We start from the raw sequence: 16396 nt of genomic DNA, 5'->3' as shown, positions 1-16396 counted from the left end.
AGCTTGCAGGGCAAGCATTTTATTCACCAAGGCCTATCTCTGATGCTGACACTCTTCAACATTGCACTGTTAGGCAGATTTCAACTTTGAGCTGAGATCCAGAAGATCTCGAACCCCAACGGCCTGATGGTCCAGGATCAGCTGAAGGGGTCACAGACCCTTTTGGCTACTTTCCTGTGTGAGGGATCAGATACTGAGTCTGGACATGGAAGCCCATCGGGATATTCTGGGAGGCAGAAAATGCCCCTCCCCCTAACCAGCTGGTTTTCACCTATGCCATCTTTTTCCTGAAATCTCACCTCTTATGGGCTCTTGATTTAAAACCATCTGGGATTGGGACACTGGGGAGCAGTTGTCTGGGGACCAAAGAGAAAGGATGGGGCCTTCAGGCAAATGCTTCAAGTGGGTAGACAAGCCCACCCCTCCTCCTTTCATCTGTAACTTACTTGGCCACGGTGCCAGCTCTGACTCAAGTGGACCCAATCTGTCGAGATACCAGGCAAGGACTGGACGGCTCAAAATCCTGCCATGTATTTAAGGACTCCATATATAACATTCCAGTGACAGATTTACATAATCTCAGTGTAAACTGGGTTGTTGCAGCATGGAAGATAGTCACATCTCATTGGTAGCTGGACCCAAGGCCCTCAACCAGGGTGATGACAGCCACACTTGAAAGAAGTTCTTGCCAACCACACGGCAGGATCATACTGATGTGTCCAAATCGTCCTCACCACGTCACTGTGGCCAGCTACACCAGCTACCACAGGTCTGTGCATGCAGATGACACGCTGGCAGCTCCCGGGGTCTTCAAGAGCCTCTGGGGACTGCTGCTGCTGGCTCCTCTCCTCAGAGCTCATTGTGCCGAGCTCTCGAGACCCTGCTGGACAGGTCCTGCAGATGCTTCTTCACCTGTGGAAGGGACACCTGTCAGCGAGGGACAGCAGGGCAAGTCTGCCATTTCATGAGGGCACAGTAGACAGCTGAAAACCAACGCTAAACACTCTGGCTTACCTTCCCTTATATAACCGTCTAGAGCGCGTCATAAGGAAGACTCAAAAACAAAAGGAATACTAAACAAACAGCCGGAAGTAGTTCATTCCCAAAGGCAATGGCACTGGGGCATTTGTCTGCCCTGTTATTTTTAGGAGACCTGTTATGAGCCATAAAGACACTGACTCCCCCTCACAGTAGTGGATGCCTGCAAGGGGACACAGAGAACTCCATTTCTGACCCTTACACACGGCACAGAACCTTAGTGGCTTGCCAGGTCAGGACCAGACTTGATCTGTGGTTCTAATGAGTTCTCTCAAAGTGGAGGCTGCTGGTGCTACCCCTCCACGAGAGTCAGTTGCTTCAGGTCTCCAAACATACTCTGTGACCCCAGCACCCCCAGTCAGTTGTCCAGATTCAAAGGGCCCCTCACACATTGCTACAAGTCCCTTGGCAGCCAGGGACATCTGAGAATGTGCTTGGATTTTAGCCTTGTGAACCCCCAAATCCTTATAGTGACCACCTTGATGCCCTGAGCCCCAGGGCTTTGAGCTTCCCCGCTCTACACAGAAGCTGCCCTCCTCTTCTGTTGGCACATTTGTGCCACTTAACTTCCCAGATTTTACTTCTTTTTGCGTAGCTACCACACGGCATGGCTCAACTTGAGAAGGTGCAGGAGGGGCTTTCCGTGCTGGCTACAGCCTCAGGTGCTTCTGCCTTAACTAACCCAAAAGGGCTCCTGGTGACCCCACCGCTGCTGCAGGACACCTCAGTCACCCTGCAGCATGGCCAGCCTAGAATTCAAGCCCCCATCTCAGAGGGCCAGGAAACAGCTCCCTGTGCCTGGCTGCAACAATGCTTTCTGTCCTACATGTCTACAGGCATCATGTGTGTCCGCAGTGCCAGCATCTGCCCCACGGAGCACCTGGCTAGTCACAGTTCCCATGGACAGCATCTGTGTTTCCCTGAGTCAGGAGGTCATGTGTCTGAGACCCGACAGGGCTGACCAGGACTGGGTGGAAGGGACGGCGTGCCCTACCTTGTAGCCCAGCTCCTTGGTCTTCTCCTCCAGCAGCACGTACTTCTCCTTGTTGCGGCTGATGTGCTCGGGGTCCCCGATGCTCTCCACGTGCTTCAGCTTCTGGTGGGAAATCTCCAGCTGCTTCTGGTAGTGGTTATGCTTTTCGATTTTGGCCTCGAAGTGCTTGAGCTCCTCCTAGAAGGTGCCAACAACTTAGTCTCCAATACAGATACCGGAGGTGCCTGTCTCTTGTCCAGCACCGGTCCTGACCACTGTGGGCAACCACCAGGATGCACACCTGAGAACTGGTACCTGCTTACTGCTAAGAATCTCTGAATGGGTTGTCCACCAGAACCTGGTGACAGCAGGGACCTTTGTACTCTCGTCCCTGGATACCTTCTTTCCCGTGCTGAGTTTGCTCCCACCTGCCACATCTAGACATGCTACCTCTGGGAACAGCAGCCGTGCCTGCTGGGCATCCAGCTCCTTCCTGGTCCCATGTATAGGCTGATGCCCAAAGGGGCTCCTGGTGACCCCACCACTGCTGCAGGACACCTCAGTCATCCTGCAGCGTGGCCAGCCTAGGAGTCTAGCCCACATCTCAGCAGGTCAGAAAACAGCTCCCTGTGCCTGGCAGAAGTGGTGGGGTCACCAGGAGCTCTGTACCCTCTTTGCCCCTCCTCCAACAGGCACATCACCTGGTGGTTACTCTGTCTTCTGCCTTCATGAGATTATGACGGAGGCAGCCTGGATCTTGGGATTCAAAGTCTCTTCCCAGGGCCACAAACTCAACCTCTATGAGAACAGGCTCACGTCCATTTTACGGCCCTGCCTCCCAAGGGCTCCCTGTCTCTCAAAGGCTGCCTACTGCTGGCACCTTCCCTGACAGCTCTCTTTTGCCCCGTGGGTCCAGTGCTTTCTGGGAGGTCAGTGGCGGCCTCTAGAAGCGCCACCCTGGACTTCGTGAGCACAGAGACACTGGAGGAGCCTTGAACTTGGAAGCCTCAAACCATATAGGTCCCAAGCATGTCCTATCCTACCCTAAACAGCAGCTAACTACCAACAATCCTTAGAGGATACTCCACCTCTCAGCCTCCTGCAGTGCTGCCCACACCTCACACCTTGGTCATTGGCCCTCTCAGCACCTCACAGCACAATGCCGGGCAGACCCCACCTCCACCCCGACAGCCAGATACCACACAGCAGGCGCTGAGACTGCTGACGTGGGAGGTGTGTCCACCTGCTACCACTTGGCTGCAGAGGCCAGGGGCAGGAAGGAAAAGGGTCAGGACAAAAACACAAAGGCACTCCAGTATGATGGGAAAGAACAGAGAGCCTGATGCCATTGGAGACTGGCAAGAGATGGAGGCCACAGCAGAAGGTGACACAGCTTTGCCTCCCAGTTCCCTTACCCGGAATGACTCCAGTTCCTTCTCAGTGAAGTTGGCGGTCTGGGCCAGGTCCCACAGATCTATCACTCGGGGCTCTTCAAACTCTGCAAGAGAGCAAGGGGTTGTCTGTTTGGGTAGGTCACAAGGCAGGACACAGCTGGTGCTGGGCGCCCACGTGGCCTGTCAGCCTGAGGGAATAGTGTGTGTGTTGCATCTTGGGAGCACTAAATACCTGGTCTGTGCTCACAGCTCCAGCTTAGACGTAACCTCACTTCCTCAAGTGACGGGGTCACATCCCCGGGACTCAGAATCACCTGCCAGGCCTGGCCAGTACCATTAGCATGTCCCCGGCTGCCTCTGAGGTTGAGAGTGAGGGAGAGCAGGGGTGTGATAGGATCATGAAAACTAGCTGGGCATTGGGGAGGGCTGAGAGTCACTGAGTTAAGGCTGGGGTTTGGCCATTCACCTTCTAAGCTCCCATGAACCTTTGATATCAAAGCACATCTGACGTAAATAGATAGCCATCCAGCAAGGCTCCCTGGCTCTGGCTACCCCTGAGTCACAGCAGAAGATCCTAGTCTTCCACAGGGCCCTTCCTGTCTAGGACCCAAGGGAACCCTGGTTTTCCTGGGAGTGTAGGGGTTGGAAATAGGTAGGCCAGTGGGAGAAGTGAAGGGACTGTCTGGATGCTCCCTAGGAGATGGCTCATGGAGGGTTGTGCTGCAGAATATTTGTTTAACTATTTTAAGATGTGTTGCATTTGTTTAACTATGTAAAGATGTGTTGCTGTCTTACCTTGCCTGCCTAAGGCACCTGAATGATCTAATAAAAAGCTGAATGGCCAATAGTGAGGAAGGAGGTCTAGGCAGGACATCCTGGCAGAGTAAGGAGGAGGAGGAATTTAGGTTGGGGGGTGGGGAAGAAGGAAGAAAAAGGGATGCCAGGGGCCTGGCAGCCAGACATGGAGGAAGCAGGAAAGTTGAACATGCAGAATGAAAGGTAAAAAGTCCCAAGGCAAATGTAGATGAACAGAAACAGGTTAAATTAAATTAAAAGAGCTAGTGGGACAAGTCTAGGCTAAGGCTGAGCATTCATAATTAATAACAAGATTTTTTTTTTTTTTGGCTTTTCGAGACAAGGTTTCTCTGTAGCTTTGGAACCTGTCCTGGAACTAGCTCTTGTAGACCAGGCTGGCTGGGATTAAAGGCGTGTGCCACCACCGCCCAGCAATAAAGATTTATTTTTATTTATTTATTATGTATATATACATTGTTTTGCCTGCATGTATGCTTGCATACCAGAAGAGGGCACCAGATCTCATTACAGATGGTTATGAGCCACCATGTGGTTGCTGGGAATTGAACTCAGGACCTTTGGAAGAGCAGCCAGTGCTCTTAACCTCTGAGCCATCTGTTCAGCACCCAATAACAAGTTTCTGTGTCTTTATTTGGGAGCTGGTTGGTGCCCAAAGAAAAAATTCCAACTACAGGGTGGGACTGTGGTTAGAGAAAGGGGTGACATCCCGCACACTGACCATGGCCAGACTCCCTTGCACAGCCCCTATTAATCCAGCAACAGAACCTCACAGCTGGCCTAAAGGTAGACTGGTCACTTCCACAGCAAGCAGTCTTGGGATAGGGTGCTATGATTTCATAACAGGCCTCAAGCCCAGCCCAAACTCACCAGCAAGGCCTTGCAGGTGTGCCCCAGAAGGAGGTTCTGCCTGGGCCCATGCTATCTAAGGCTGTGCAAGCAGGACTTGGCCCATGGCTGGTAACTGCCCCATGTTTATGGATGAAACCAGGCACTCTCTGCAAGGATGGGCAGCAAGCCTTGCCCTAACACTTTTAAGTCCCGAGAGGGTGGGACTGTCCCTGCAGCAGAAGCTGTCATCCCGCTTGTGGCCTCCACTGGCAAGGGTTGGGGAGACGGTCCTGCGTGAGGTTAAGACTGAAGCAACAGCCTGGATGGGGCCAACTAGAGGGCCATTTTCCTATCACTTCAAACCAAATTTGGCGATAGGGCTGAGGGTCGGCCCATTTCTTAAAAAGTTAACCTTTGTTTTTATGTGTATGAGTGTTTTGTCTGCATGTACGTCTACTTATCACAGGTATAATAGTGTCCACGGAGGCCAGAAGAGGGCATTGGCTCACCTGGGACTGCAGTTACAGATGGTTGTGAACGGCCATGTTGGTGCTGGGGACAGAACCTGGGTCTTCTGGAAGAGACCAGTGCTCCTAATCACTGAGCCATCTCTCCAGTTTCTGGCCCAGACATTTATACTACAGCTACAGGAAGTGGGGCCCAGGACAGGCCACTCTAACACAGACAAGGACTGAATTTGACAAGTCTCCCGGCACTACTGAGTCCGTGTACCTGTCCCCTGTCCCCTAAGCATGTATTTATCCATTGCCCTCGTCAGACAGAAGCAGACAATTCCCCCATCAGGCATCAGCAGGCGTAAAGGCCACACAGGGGCAAGGGCTTACCAGTGGTGGGGCTGTAGCCCTGGTGGCTGACCTTCCGCAGGCGGTCTAGGCCCTGGTTGATACTCCGCAGCCTGTCCTTCAGCTCCCCGTGCTTGCTGCTCAGGGCCTCACTCTTGATGTGGCTCATGTCAGAGGGATTGAGGAGGTTCTCATAACCTTCTGTGGAGTGGACGAGACATAGAAGAATGTCTGACAAGGACTTCCCCTGCAGGCCTGAGGTCCTAGGGGCCAAGATGGCCCTGAGCCCATCCACTGGGTCACACCTCTGCAACCCTCAGTGCTGGCTGAGGATTGTGGCTTTCTCACACAGACATCTAAGGGTGAATGTCTCAGTATCTGTACCCAAGGGCCCACCCCAGGGACCTCCGTGGCCCTCAATGGCTCTGACTTTCTCAGGTCCCATACTTGGCAAGGTCATACCAGTCAGAAGTGATGGTGGCTGGCTTGTGCTACGTCAGGGTGCCTCAGCCACCCCAGAAACACCTTTCATCTGTGCGGCCGTACTGGCCTTACACAACTGGTACAAAACCCATTTGCATTCATGACCATGGGTGGAAACATGAGGAAATTGTCTCCTCCCCACAATAACCCTCGGGAACCGGGGAACCTGCTCAGCTCAGGTGGGCGTGGAGGTACCTTCAGCTCTGCTCAGTGTGTCTAGCAGCACATTGTACTCGTGGATCTTCTCCTTGTGGTGCAGAAACTCCCGCCACAGCTTGTCCAGCTCCTCACTGGAGAATTTCCCTGATGTCTTTGCCTAAGAGGAAACAGTCTGGCGTGACCTCGCCTGTCTTGTCGTCAGTACACCCCAGGGAGTTCAGGCGCCTGTCAGCAGGCCTTGCTCCAGGGCAAAGAGCTTGGGGCTGTTCTCATCCTCTGCAAGCCTTGTGACCCTCGACTAGGTGCACCAGGAAAAGAAAAATCAAATTGGACGCTCTGATGTGATGGGTTGTGTCCCTTTTCCTTGATGTCCCCAGATTTGACAGGTCAGAGAAGGGAGAGGAAGGACTCTGGCATCTGCTTAACTCTTGTAGCCCTGTGGATGGTGAGGACAGCAGGGCCATCTCCACGGTCCAACAGGGACCAGATCAGTTAACCCCAGACAGGCTACTTGAGAAGCCGGACAAGTGAGCCGGTGGAACTGAACCACTGCCATGCCTCAGCTCCTCCCACACTGTGCTCTCTGCTTAGGTTTGCACCCAAAGCAAAGATGGACCAGACCCAACCCAACAGGGCCCCTTTCCTCACTAAGCACAGAAAAGCGGGACCACAGGCCAGAACCAGAGACAAACCAGCTTGACCAGACACCTATGTGATTTGGCCATACACTGTGAAGAGCCTGCCTAACGCCTGCGGTCCTGACAGCTAGGAGCAGTGGAGAAGTCCCAGGTTGACCAACTAGGACAGCACAGATCGTGTCCCATAGACAGAGAGAGAGAGAGAGAGAGAGAGAGAGAGAGAGAGAGAGAGAGAGAGAGAGAGAGAGAGGGAGAGAGGGAGAGAGAGGGAGAGGGAGAGAGAGAGAGCCCACAGTCCCACATCTTAACTCTGTAGACAGTCGGTTCAAGTTGAAAGGTACGGGGGAAAAGGCAAGTGATACCTTGTGCCACAACTTTTCCAGCCTGGGGTCCCCCAGCTCATCCTGGATGTCTTCATTGAGTGCGTTGCTGTGCACCATCTGGGTGTCCTTCCTTCCATCTAGTCCATACCTGGCCAAGATGACTAGAGAGGGGACATTGGATTTTTATTGGACAGTTTCCCAAGACAGGGAGGAGCTGCCACAGGAGCCAGAAGGTGAGTCTGTTCATTTTCTAGAAGATTCCTTCCACCCCTCTCCTAAGTGACCACACAAGATCTGGGGAGAAGACAGTCAGGTACTCGGGTCCTGGGCGTGACCTCACAGACATCCTGGGCTCCACCACAGACAACCTCAGCTTGAGCCTTCCTGAATCAGGAGCTCATGGGCAGGGAAGGTATGGCCTGATGTAGTGTTTTAGGACCGCATCATGATGCTTCCACTTCTGGCATATGCCAAACCCCAGCAAAAGCCAGCAGAGAACAGTCTCCTGGGTGTCAGGATGATGGCACCTAGCCTCTGAGGTGCCCAGGCTCTGTGCATACCCACACCACAGCCTCTCTACTCTGGAGGACTTGACCCTTCTTATCACCAACACACAACAGGGGCAAGTCAGCCAGCTGACTTCAAAATGCCTGTCTGTCCTCTAACTTCCATGCCCCCGCCAGACAGGCTGTCATGGAACTCGCATGCCGTGAGCAGCCACCCATAAAGCCTGTTAGAGGGTTTGCTTGTCTCTTCAGAGCAGACACTCCTAGGCCTAATTTTCACTTAGCTGTGGGGATCTGTCCCCTCACCTGTAACCCTGTCTTCTCTAGAAAGGGCACAGAATCTCTGTTGTGTTACCCTAGTGTATCTAAGCTGGTGACCCACCGATTCCAGCATTCCTCTGGGGCCCTACAACTCTCACTGGGCAGTTCACATGACACTGTGGCTTCCGCGTTCTAGTGGATCAGTTGGCACATACATGGCTAACACGCAGCCCCCATCCCGTTCCGTCTGCTGGGGTCTGCTTTCAGTCATGGCCAGCCAGGCAAAGGGCCCCAGTTGCTCAGTCTGTACCTGTCTTTGGGGGCTTTCTATTCTCTTCACAGGCCTAAGAACTATGGTACCTCACTCTGCCTGGAAGCTGGGATAATGTGTTGTGAGGCACACATACCTACTGTTCAGTCTGTGAGCACATGGCCTTGCTCCAGTCACAACCCCTCTATAGCATTCTCAGTGACCATGTCACTTCTACTGGCAGGTCAGGAGGCATCCGTGGGCAGACACTGTGGGTACACACACTATGACTCGATCTGGAGTCTAACCTAGACCAGTTAGCCGACAGCGGCTGGTGCCTGCAAGCCCTGCTCTTGGTAGGCTGAGGCAGGAGGATTGCTTAAGTCTTGGAGTTCGGGGGCAGCCTGGGCAACATGGTAAAATCAGTATGCTCAGATGCCTGTTAGCCTCAGAGAGCTGGTACCTGGAATCACCTCTGCAGCTTTGCTGCCTAGCCCAAGCTTGATCATTTCTTGCCACCATGGAAAAGAGCTGTCTCTGTCACCCTCAACCTGAGTAACCCTGGTGCCTGAGCTGGGTCAGGATAGGAGAGGAGCTTGGGCTCTATCAGACTCGGGTTCATAAACAAATTGCTCAAGACTGTTCAGAAGAGGTCTCACATAGTTCTCTGCAATGTCCAGGCCCAGTGTGGAGTGAGGTAGCCCTGGGGCTGATAGTGGGCATGTCCCTGAACAGACCAGCAGGATTGCTGCCCCGTAGGACTGAGTCCATGCAGGGTTTTGCACAAGAGCTGAGGGTCCAGATGAGGCCGCTCCCATGGGACTAGGATCTGTTCTGGCCCAGGGTGGAGCTGGTTCTAGCTTGGAGGCCTAATGCCTTCCTCAAGTGCTTACCAGCAGTGTCTGCTTCTTACCCCCAGGTTCTGGGTCTGCACTCTGCACTCTGCACTCTGGTCCTCTAGGTGTGGGGCCAGCACTGACTATGACTTGAGCAGTGAAGGGAGGGGCCCGCATGGACCACAGCCCAAGGTGGGAAGAAGCCTCAGTAAACACCCACCTACCAAGCGCTTAGAAGAGGCAGCTTCAGGTGTCAATTCCAAGTCCTGCTAAGTCTGCTGCCAGGCTACCCACACAGGTGAGAAGAAACCATCGCCTAAGCAACCTTGCCCTACCTGAGTCGTGGGCCATGCTCTGCCTAGCTGGAAGAAACTATTTCCTGCCCAGGACACTAGATAGCCAGATGATGCTCACTAGCCCACTTCCTTAGAACATCTGCATTCCTCTATCTCTGAGCCCACCCATCTCTAGAGCTGGCTGCCTACTTCCTTCTGACAGCTCCCGGCCTCCTTTCCTGGGGGACCAGCTCCACACACTCAGGGACTCTGAGGGCTAGTTCTGAAGAAGCTGTCCCAACAGCCCCCTCCCTCAGCCTGGCCTGGGGGCTGTGGTTGCATCCGCTATGAGAGCAGGAAGGTACCGTTGAGGTTGTGGATCAGCCTTGCTTCTTTCTCCCCATCCTTGTCCAAGCCTTCCACCTTCAGTTTCTTCCAGTTGAGTTCGTCCCTTTCTTGTATCTTCAGGTCAGAGTGGAGCTCAGCCAGCTTCACAGGAGACAGATGAAGCTGCCCAAGACAGAAGCAACACAAGATAAGCTACTGTGTGACAGACATGGGCAACAGACCTGGGGGCGTTCGGAGTATGCAGGGCTAGAGGTTGCAGACAGACACACAAGGATTTCAAAGACTGAGGCCCTATGTCAGGAACCCAGCTAGAGACACAGTAGAGCAAGGTCTGGAAGTCCCGGGGCCAGGTAAGAAGCTCACAGCTGTTAGCAGCCTCCAGCAGCAGGGCACTGCACCTTCCTATCCTGACAAGGGTAAAGGGTACACCAGCCAAGCACTGACTCGGTGAAGAAATGGCGTCTTCCTACAATAAGTATGAGAAGAAAAAGAACCACCAGAGTAGAAGATGGAATTTATCTTTCTAATAATATTTTAATTTTTTTCTTTTGGTTTTTCGAGATAGAGTTTCTTTGTAGCTTTGGAGCCTGTCCTGGAATTAGCTCTTATAAGACCAGGCTGGTCTCTAACTCACAGAGATCTGCCTGCCTCTGTGTCCCGAGTGCAGTATTAAAGATGTGTGACACCACCGCCCAGCCTTAATTTTTTTTTTTTTGAGGTACTAGGACTGTCCTGTCCTTAAGAAACAAGCCCCGGCCGGGCGATGGTGGCGCACGCCTTTAATCCCAGCACTCGGGAGGCAGAGGTAGGCGGATCTCTGTGAGTTCGAGACCAGCCTGGTCTACAGAGCTAGTTCCAGGACAGGCTCCAAAGCCACAGAGAAACCCTGTCTCGAAAAACCAAAAAAAAAAAAAAAAAAAAAGAGAAACAAGCCCCACCCACTCCCGAGGCAGGCAGATCTTCCTTCTGCTCCCAGTCTGAGCTCTTTTCTTTTCCGTCTCTCTCTCAAAGAGGTAGCTGCTGCCGTGGCTCCTCTCCCACCCTCCTCCTTCTCTCCTTTCTTTTTCCCTTCCATAAGGCACTAAATAAATAAGCAACCTCACTCTGCATGGCATGCCTGTCTGTCTCTGTCTCTCATCCACAGGGGCTGCGGCTCCTTATGGGACTGGCTGCCCCACCAAGTTCTCTCACCCACCATGCGGCTCCCAGCCTGGGACCTGGCTGCCTTTGTGTCCCGCCCTGGTCTCATGGCCCACTGCCCACTGCCGCCACTCGGGGACCTGCAGCGTTTTATTTTTAAACATAACACCCTGATCCAGGGCCTTGTTCATACTAGGAATACTACCACAGAGAGATCCTGTCAAAAAAAAAAAAAGTCGGGCAGTGGTGGTCCATGCCTTTAATCCCAGCAGTCAGGAGGCAGAAGCTGGTGAACTCTATGAGTTCAAGACCAGCCTGGTCTACAGACCAAGTTCCAGGCCAGGCTCCCAGGAGACCTGAGAAGTCAACTCCTGTCATCTGAATACTGGCAGCTCTAGAAAAACTGGGTCTCTGGGAGTGTGTAACAACCTGCAGAGGTTTCCCTACCCCAACTCCAGGGACAGTCCTTTGATCTCCACACTGCCAGGGGTCTTCATCTTGCAGCACACTAGGCACGTCACAGCACTGAGTCAGGATGGATGTGCCCTGAGTCCCCACTGAACGGCTCATAGCTCTTCCTAAGCACGTCTATGAAACAGGAACTGGGTAATACCAGAGTCAGGGCATGAAGGCTAGTCTGGCATGAAGCAATGAGCCAGCCCCCCCTCCAAGTTTCAAATTGCTCAATCTCACAAGATGGAGGTGGGTTCCATGCCTCTGCAGAACCCTCCCATAGCCCACTCCACTCCCTGGGGTCTCAAGGAGACCTCGGGTTTTCAAAAGGCTGGAAATGGGGTGAGGCACACAGCCCTGCCACGTTTTCTTTGGCTTCATATGTGATAAACTATATTCCAGTCACTACTCGGTAGTTTTGTGTTTGGAAAACAAAGAAACACAGACTTTAAAGGCTAAAACCTCCCGGATGGTGAAGGAAGATCATTGGGAACCCGAGACAACCCGGGAAAGGCCTAGGTGAGGACCAATCTACCTAAAGCAGTGGGGTTGGGCACAGAAGAGACAGCGCTGATAACCATCTTCTCCTGAAGGAACAGAAGGCCAATTCTAAAGGTTTACATGAAAGATAAGAACCGGTGCTCTGCCCTGGAAGCCTCTGCGTCTGGAAGGAAAAGCAGCTATACTCAACCTGTGTCCTTAAGGCCTAGGCTTTTTGGAAGTGGGGAGTAGACACAAGACATCCTAAAAGGGAAAGCCACCTGGAAAATTGTCCCTCTCTGTTTAGCAGAAAATCCCCTCATTGCAGAGCTTTAAGGCTAGAAGGCTGGAAGGACAGGCAGCCCAAGGCCTAGACAGATGAGGAGAGCAGCCATCCTAGCAGTGACAAGGAGCTGGGGACAACGAGGAAAGCCATAACCTGATGCCCAACAGATCAGTGGGCACGACAGGGAAGGACACAAACCACATAGGCACAGATGAGGACAGGAGACCTGCCACAGTAGGTCTGAGAAAGTACCTGGACATGCAGGTGGAGGACTTGGGGGCCAGCTTCTGAGCAAAAGGGGATCCCAGGGTCTATGCGCACCGGACTGTATTTCCCCAGCAGTCCTTACTCTATCAGACTAGTGTGTCAGGGCCGCTCTCATCCTGGGTAATCCCAGGTGCACACATGGTGTTCCTAATAGTGGGCACACAGCGACAGCTGTCAGGGACAGCGGGCCCTTTTACTCTAGATGGTTCCCATTGCCCTGCTGCTCTTCTTGCATCCCCCCACCCCCACCCCTAGCTGTGCTCCTGGCCTGTTTCTCCAGGGAGCTGAACTGCTTCTTCAGGAGCAAACCTTTGCAGGCTGGACACTGCAATTGTCCAGCTCTGGCCGCAGCCCCTCAAAGACACTGGCTGGGCCTCAAGCTGGACCCTGTGGCAGTTCAGGAAGGGCCAGTGGAGCAGCTAACACACCTCCTAACTATCTCTCTGCCCTAATCCTCCAGGGCTAAAGTTTCTCCACAGCTTTCTTTTAAAACTCACTCTTCAGCCAGGTAGTGGTGGCGTACACTTTTAATCCCAGCACTCGGGAGGCAGAGGCAGGCGGATCTCCATGAATTTGAGGCCAGCCAGGTCTACAAGAGGACAGGCTCCAAAGCTACTGAGGAACCCTGTCTCAAAAAAAAAAAGACAAAAAACTCACTCTTTGTTTGCAAATTATTTACTATCCTTCCAACCTTAGGAATGTTCAAGCTCAAAGGGCTAAAGTGCAACCGGCAACTAGAGAGGAAGATACTGTGGCCCTGAGGGTCTATTTATAAATACCAAAAACAAAAGCCCAAGGACTTGTTTAGAGTCACAATCAGGGAGGGGACCCAAGTTCCAGGTCAGCCCTCAGGCTATCTCCATTCCAAAAGGAAGAGAATCAGATAAAGGACTCTGATTTAGGCCTTCTCCAGGTCTGTGCAGTATCTGCGTGGTGTTAACCCCTCACCCCCTTGGGAAAGGCTCCACTGAGACTTCTGTTCCAGGTCTGTGTAGTACCTGTGTGGTGTTAACCCCTCACCCCCCTGGGAAAGGGTCCACTGAGACTTCCGCTGTTCCAGGTCTGTGTAGTACCTGTGTGATGTTAACCCCTCACCCCCTTGGGAAAGGCTCCACTGAGACTTCCGCTGTTCCAGGTCTGTGCAGTACCTGTGTGGTGTTAACCCCTCACCCCCTTGGGAAAGGCTCCACTGAGACTTCTGCTGTTCCAGGTCTGTATAGTACCTGTGTGGTGTTAACCCCTCACCCCCTTGGGAAAGGGTCCACTGAGACTTCCGCTGTTCCAGGTCTGTGTAGTACCTGTGTGATGTTAACCCCTCACCCCCTTGGGAAAGGCTCCACTGAGACTTCTGCTGTTCCAGGTCTGTCACCTCTCAGGTCAACTGCTCTTCTTTCCATGGGGAGAATACAGAGAAAAGAAAAGGCTCGCAAGCCAGACCCCAGGTAGAAAGCACTCGGCTACCTCCATCTGAATAGCTGGCTCTTTGGAAAACTGGATTCCCGGACAGAGCGATCTGGGGTGCACAGCTAGAAAGAGTAAGCATCATTCATTCTTTGGGGTCCCCAGCTATGCTAAAGACAACTACAGTCCCATGAGATCAGCACCAAGTTCCTCTTGGGCCTTTGGGTCTCTCCTTATTGTGAAGTCAGGGTGACTCACCTGCCACTTAGGGGAGACAGTCAAAAGGTAGGCCACCCCCCGGCCCAGAGCCCACGCCGGCCTTTTGACCAGGGGTCCACTTTCCTTTGCACAAGCAGCTCCTCACCCCCAGCCCCGTGCATTTTCCCTGCTTACCCGCTGGGCCTTCTGCCATAGCTGGTTCATCTTCTCCATGCGGAACTCCTCTCCGGGCTCGCGCTTGGCGACCATCTCGGGCTCGTTCTTCTCCCGCGAGTACTTGCCGCCATGGCCGGCGATGGGCTGAGGCACGAGCAGCAGCGGCAGGAACAACAGCACCCACAGCTGGAGCCGAGGCAGCGTAGAAACTCTGTTTCGTCGCGGCGCCATCTTCCTCTGCAGAGCCAGAGTCTCGCCGACTGACAGGCCTGAGCGCGTAGGACCGCCCCGTAGTCCCGCCCACCAAATAGGCCCGCCTCCAGACCCCGCCTCTCTTTTTCCCCAACCCCGCCCGCCTCTAAGCCCGCCCACCTCCTGCGGAGCGCAATTGTCTCAGCTGGTTTCCTTGCTCTTGGCCTGGAGCTGCTGCGTCTTGCAGAGCTCATCAGCCAGGCTCCTGGTCTCTTCCAAGGAGGGCAAGCTGGGAAAGTCGGGCCCTGCTGTCGAACTGGGGTTGCTCTGTCTCATCTGCACCCTCTTGCACCGTCCCGCTTCTCATATAATCATGCAAGAAGTGCGGTGGGAGACGGTTCTGCCCGTCGACCCGGGAGCAGCTATCTCAGCTTAGTCTTTGGGACACATCCCAGACTCTTACCCCTCCTCGTAGTTTCTCTTTGAATGGCTTTGTGCCCCTACCTAGTTTCCTCCCACCTGTAACCCTAAAGAAAATCCAGAGTACAGAACAAGGCGTGGCCAACCCGTTGGGGGCGTGGCCTGGCCTGGGGACTGCCTGGTACTTAAGGTCTTAGAGTCTGGTACAGGCATGAACTCAGTTTAGCGCCCAGAAGATGCAGGCAGAAGAGTCATCTTGTGAGGATAGCCCAAAAGGGTCTCCAATGGGGAGGAACATAGAGATAAAAGGGAGGGGATCTTTGGGGGAGTCAGTGTTTATTATTATTTTAATTTTTTTGTTTTGTTTTATTTTAAGCCGTATCTTGTGTTTTCCCAGCAATGGTTCAGGATGCCTGGAACCCTGGCGATTTGCCGACGTTGGCACTTGCTTTCTAAGATTTTGTTTTGTTTTTCAAACAGGATCTCACTATGTAGCTGTGGCTATTCTGGCACTCACTATGTAGACCAAGCTGGCCTCAAACTTATAGAGATCCGTCTGCCTCCACCTCCCAAGTGCTGGGAGTAAAGGTGTGCTGGCCTCAAATATCTCCCCTTCAGATAGAAGGGGTTTTGTTTGGGGACTTTTTCGTCTTGCTTTTTGAGATGAAACAGGATCTTACTCAGTAGTCTTGGAACTAAGTAGACCAGGCTGGCCTTGAATTCACAGAGATCCATCCTTATCTACCTCCCAGATCTTAAGGGCAGTCACCCGAGTTATTTTTTTCCAGTTGGCTCAGAAAAGAATGTAAAGTCAGAATCTAGTCCTCTGTTTTGTTGACTCCCAGCTGCTCATTGGGCTAATGTTTAATGTACTACCCTTGCTTCTTTGCTCAGATTAGTGTAACTGTAACAAGGGTCCCAGAGGACAGAGATTCATCTTGCTTGCCCCTGCTACATTCTACACTCTACAGATGCACTCCCGGTGGTGATTTGGAGCCAGGCCTCTTACCTTCACCACAGTTTCTAAGACAGCCTCCCACAGGCAGAGGGAAGCGGTTGGTAGGCTAGCTATGTTACCCCTGTTAGAGTTCACCTCTGAGATCTTCCTGGTTGCCTTATAGGCTGGGAACGGTGTGTTCTGAGAGAAGAGGGGATGAGAGGAAGGGAAGCTGTGGGCTTTTGTCTTAGTCTGAAGAGAATCCACAGGGACGGGTACCACAGAAGCAGCTTCCTGTCAGCACGTGCAGTCAGATTAGGATGCCTACAGCTGAGGGATGCTCCTAGCTGACAGAAACAGGCGACCACAGGAAAGCAACTGCGGAAAAGCAGAAAGGAGGAACATGGGGCTGTAGCAAGGTCAAAGCTAGGGCCTTCCGCGCCTGGGCTTTGGTCCTGAGCAGAGCAAGCAAGCAAGCAAACAAACACAAATGGAAACAGGAGATAACACACAG

At 52.9% G+C, this 16396-nt stretch overlaps 1 protein-coding gene across 1 annotated transcript; it reads right to left on the bottom strand.

Moving 5' to 3' along the window:
- Nucleotides 1-507: 507 nt before the first annotated feature.
- Lrpap1 (LDL receptor related protein associated protein 1) lies at nt 508-14613 on the bottom strand. The gene is made up of 8 exons (XM_075943818.1): nt 14352-14613; nt 9949-10093; nt 7495-7616; nt 6531-6651; nt 5895-6053; nt 3427-3509; nt 2033-2209; nt 508-912 (listed from the first exon to the last, which is right to left on the bottom strand). The coding sequence occupies exons 1-8, from the start codon at nt 14562-14564 to the stop codon at nt 850-852; spliced, it is 1083 nt and encodes a 360-aa protein (XP_075799933.1). The 5' UTR covers nt 14565-14613; the 3' UTR covers nt 508-849.
- Nucleotides 14614-16396: the final 1783 nt, after the last annotated feature.

Source organism: Microtus pennsylvanicus, chromosome 12 (genome assembly GCF_037038515.1).
Source record: "Microtus pennsylvanicus isolate mMicPen1 chromosome 12, mMicPen1.hap1, whole genome shotgun sequence".
NCBI classification, from domain to species: domain Eukaryota; kingdom Metazoa; phylum Chordata; class Mammalia; order Rodentia; family Cricetidae; genus Microtus; species Microtus pennsylvanicus.
Note: the sequence above shows the minus strand (reverse complement) of the source record. Positions and strands in the feature narration are given on the sequence as shown.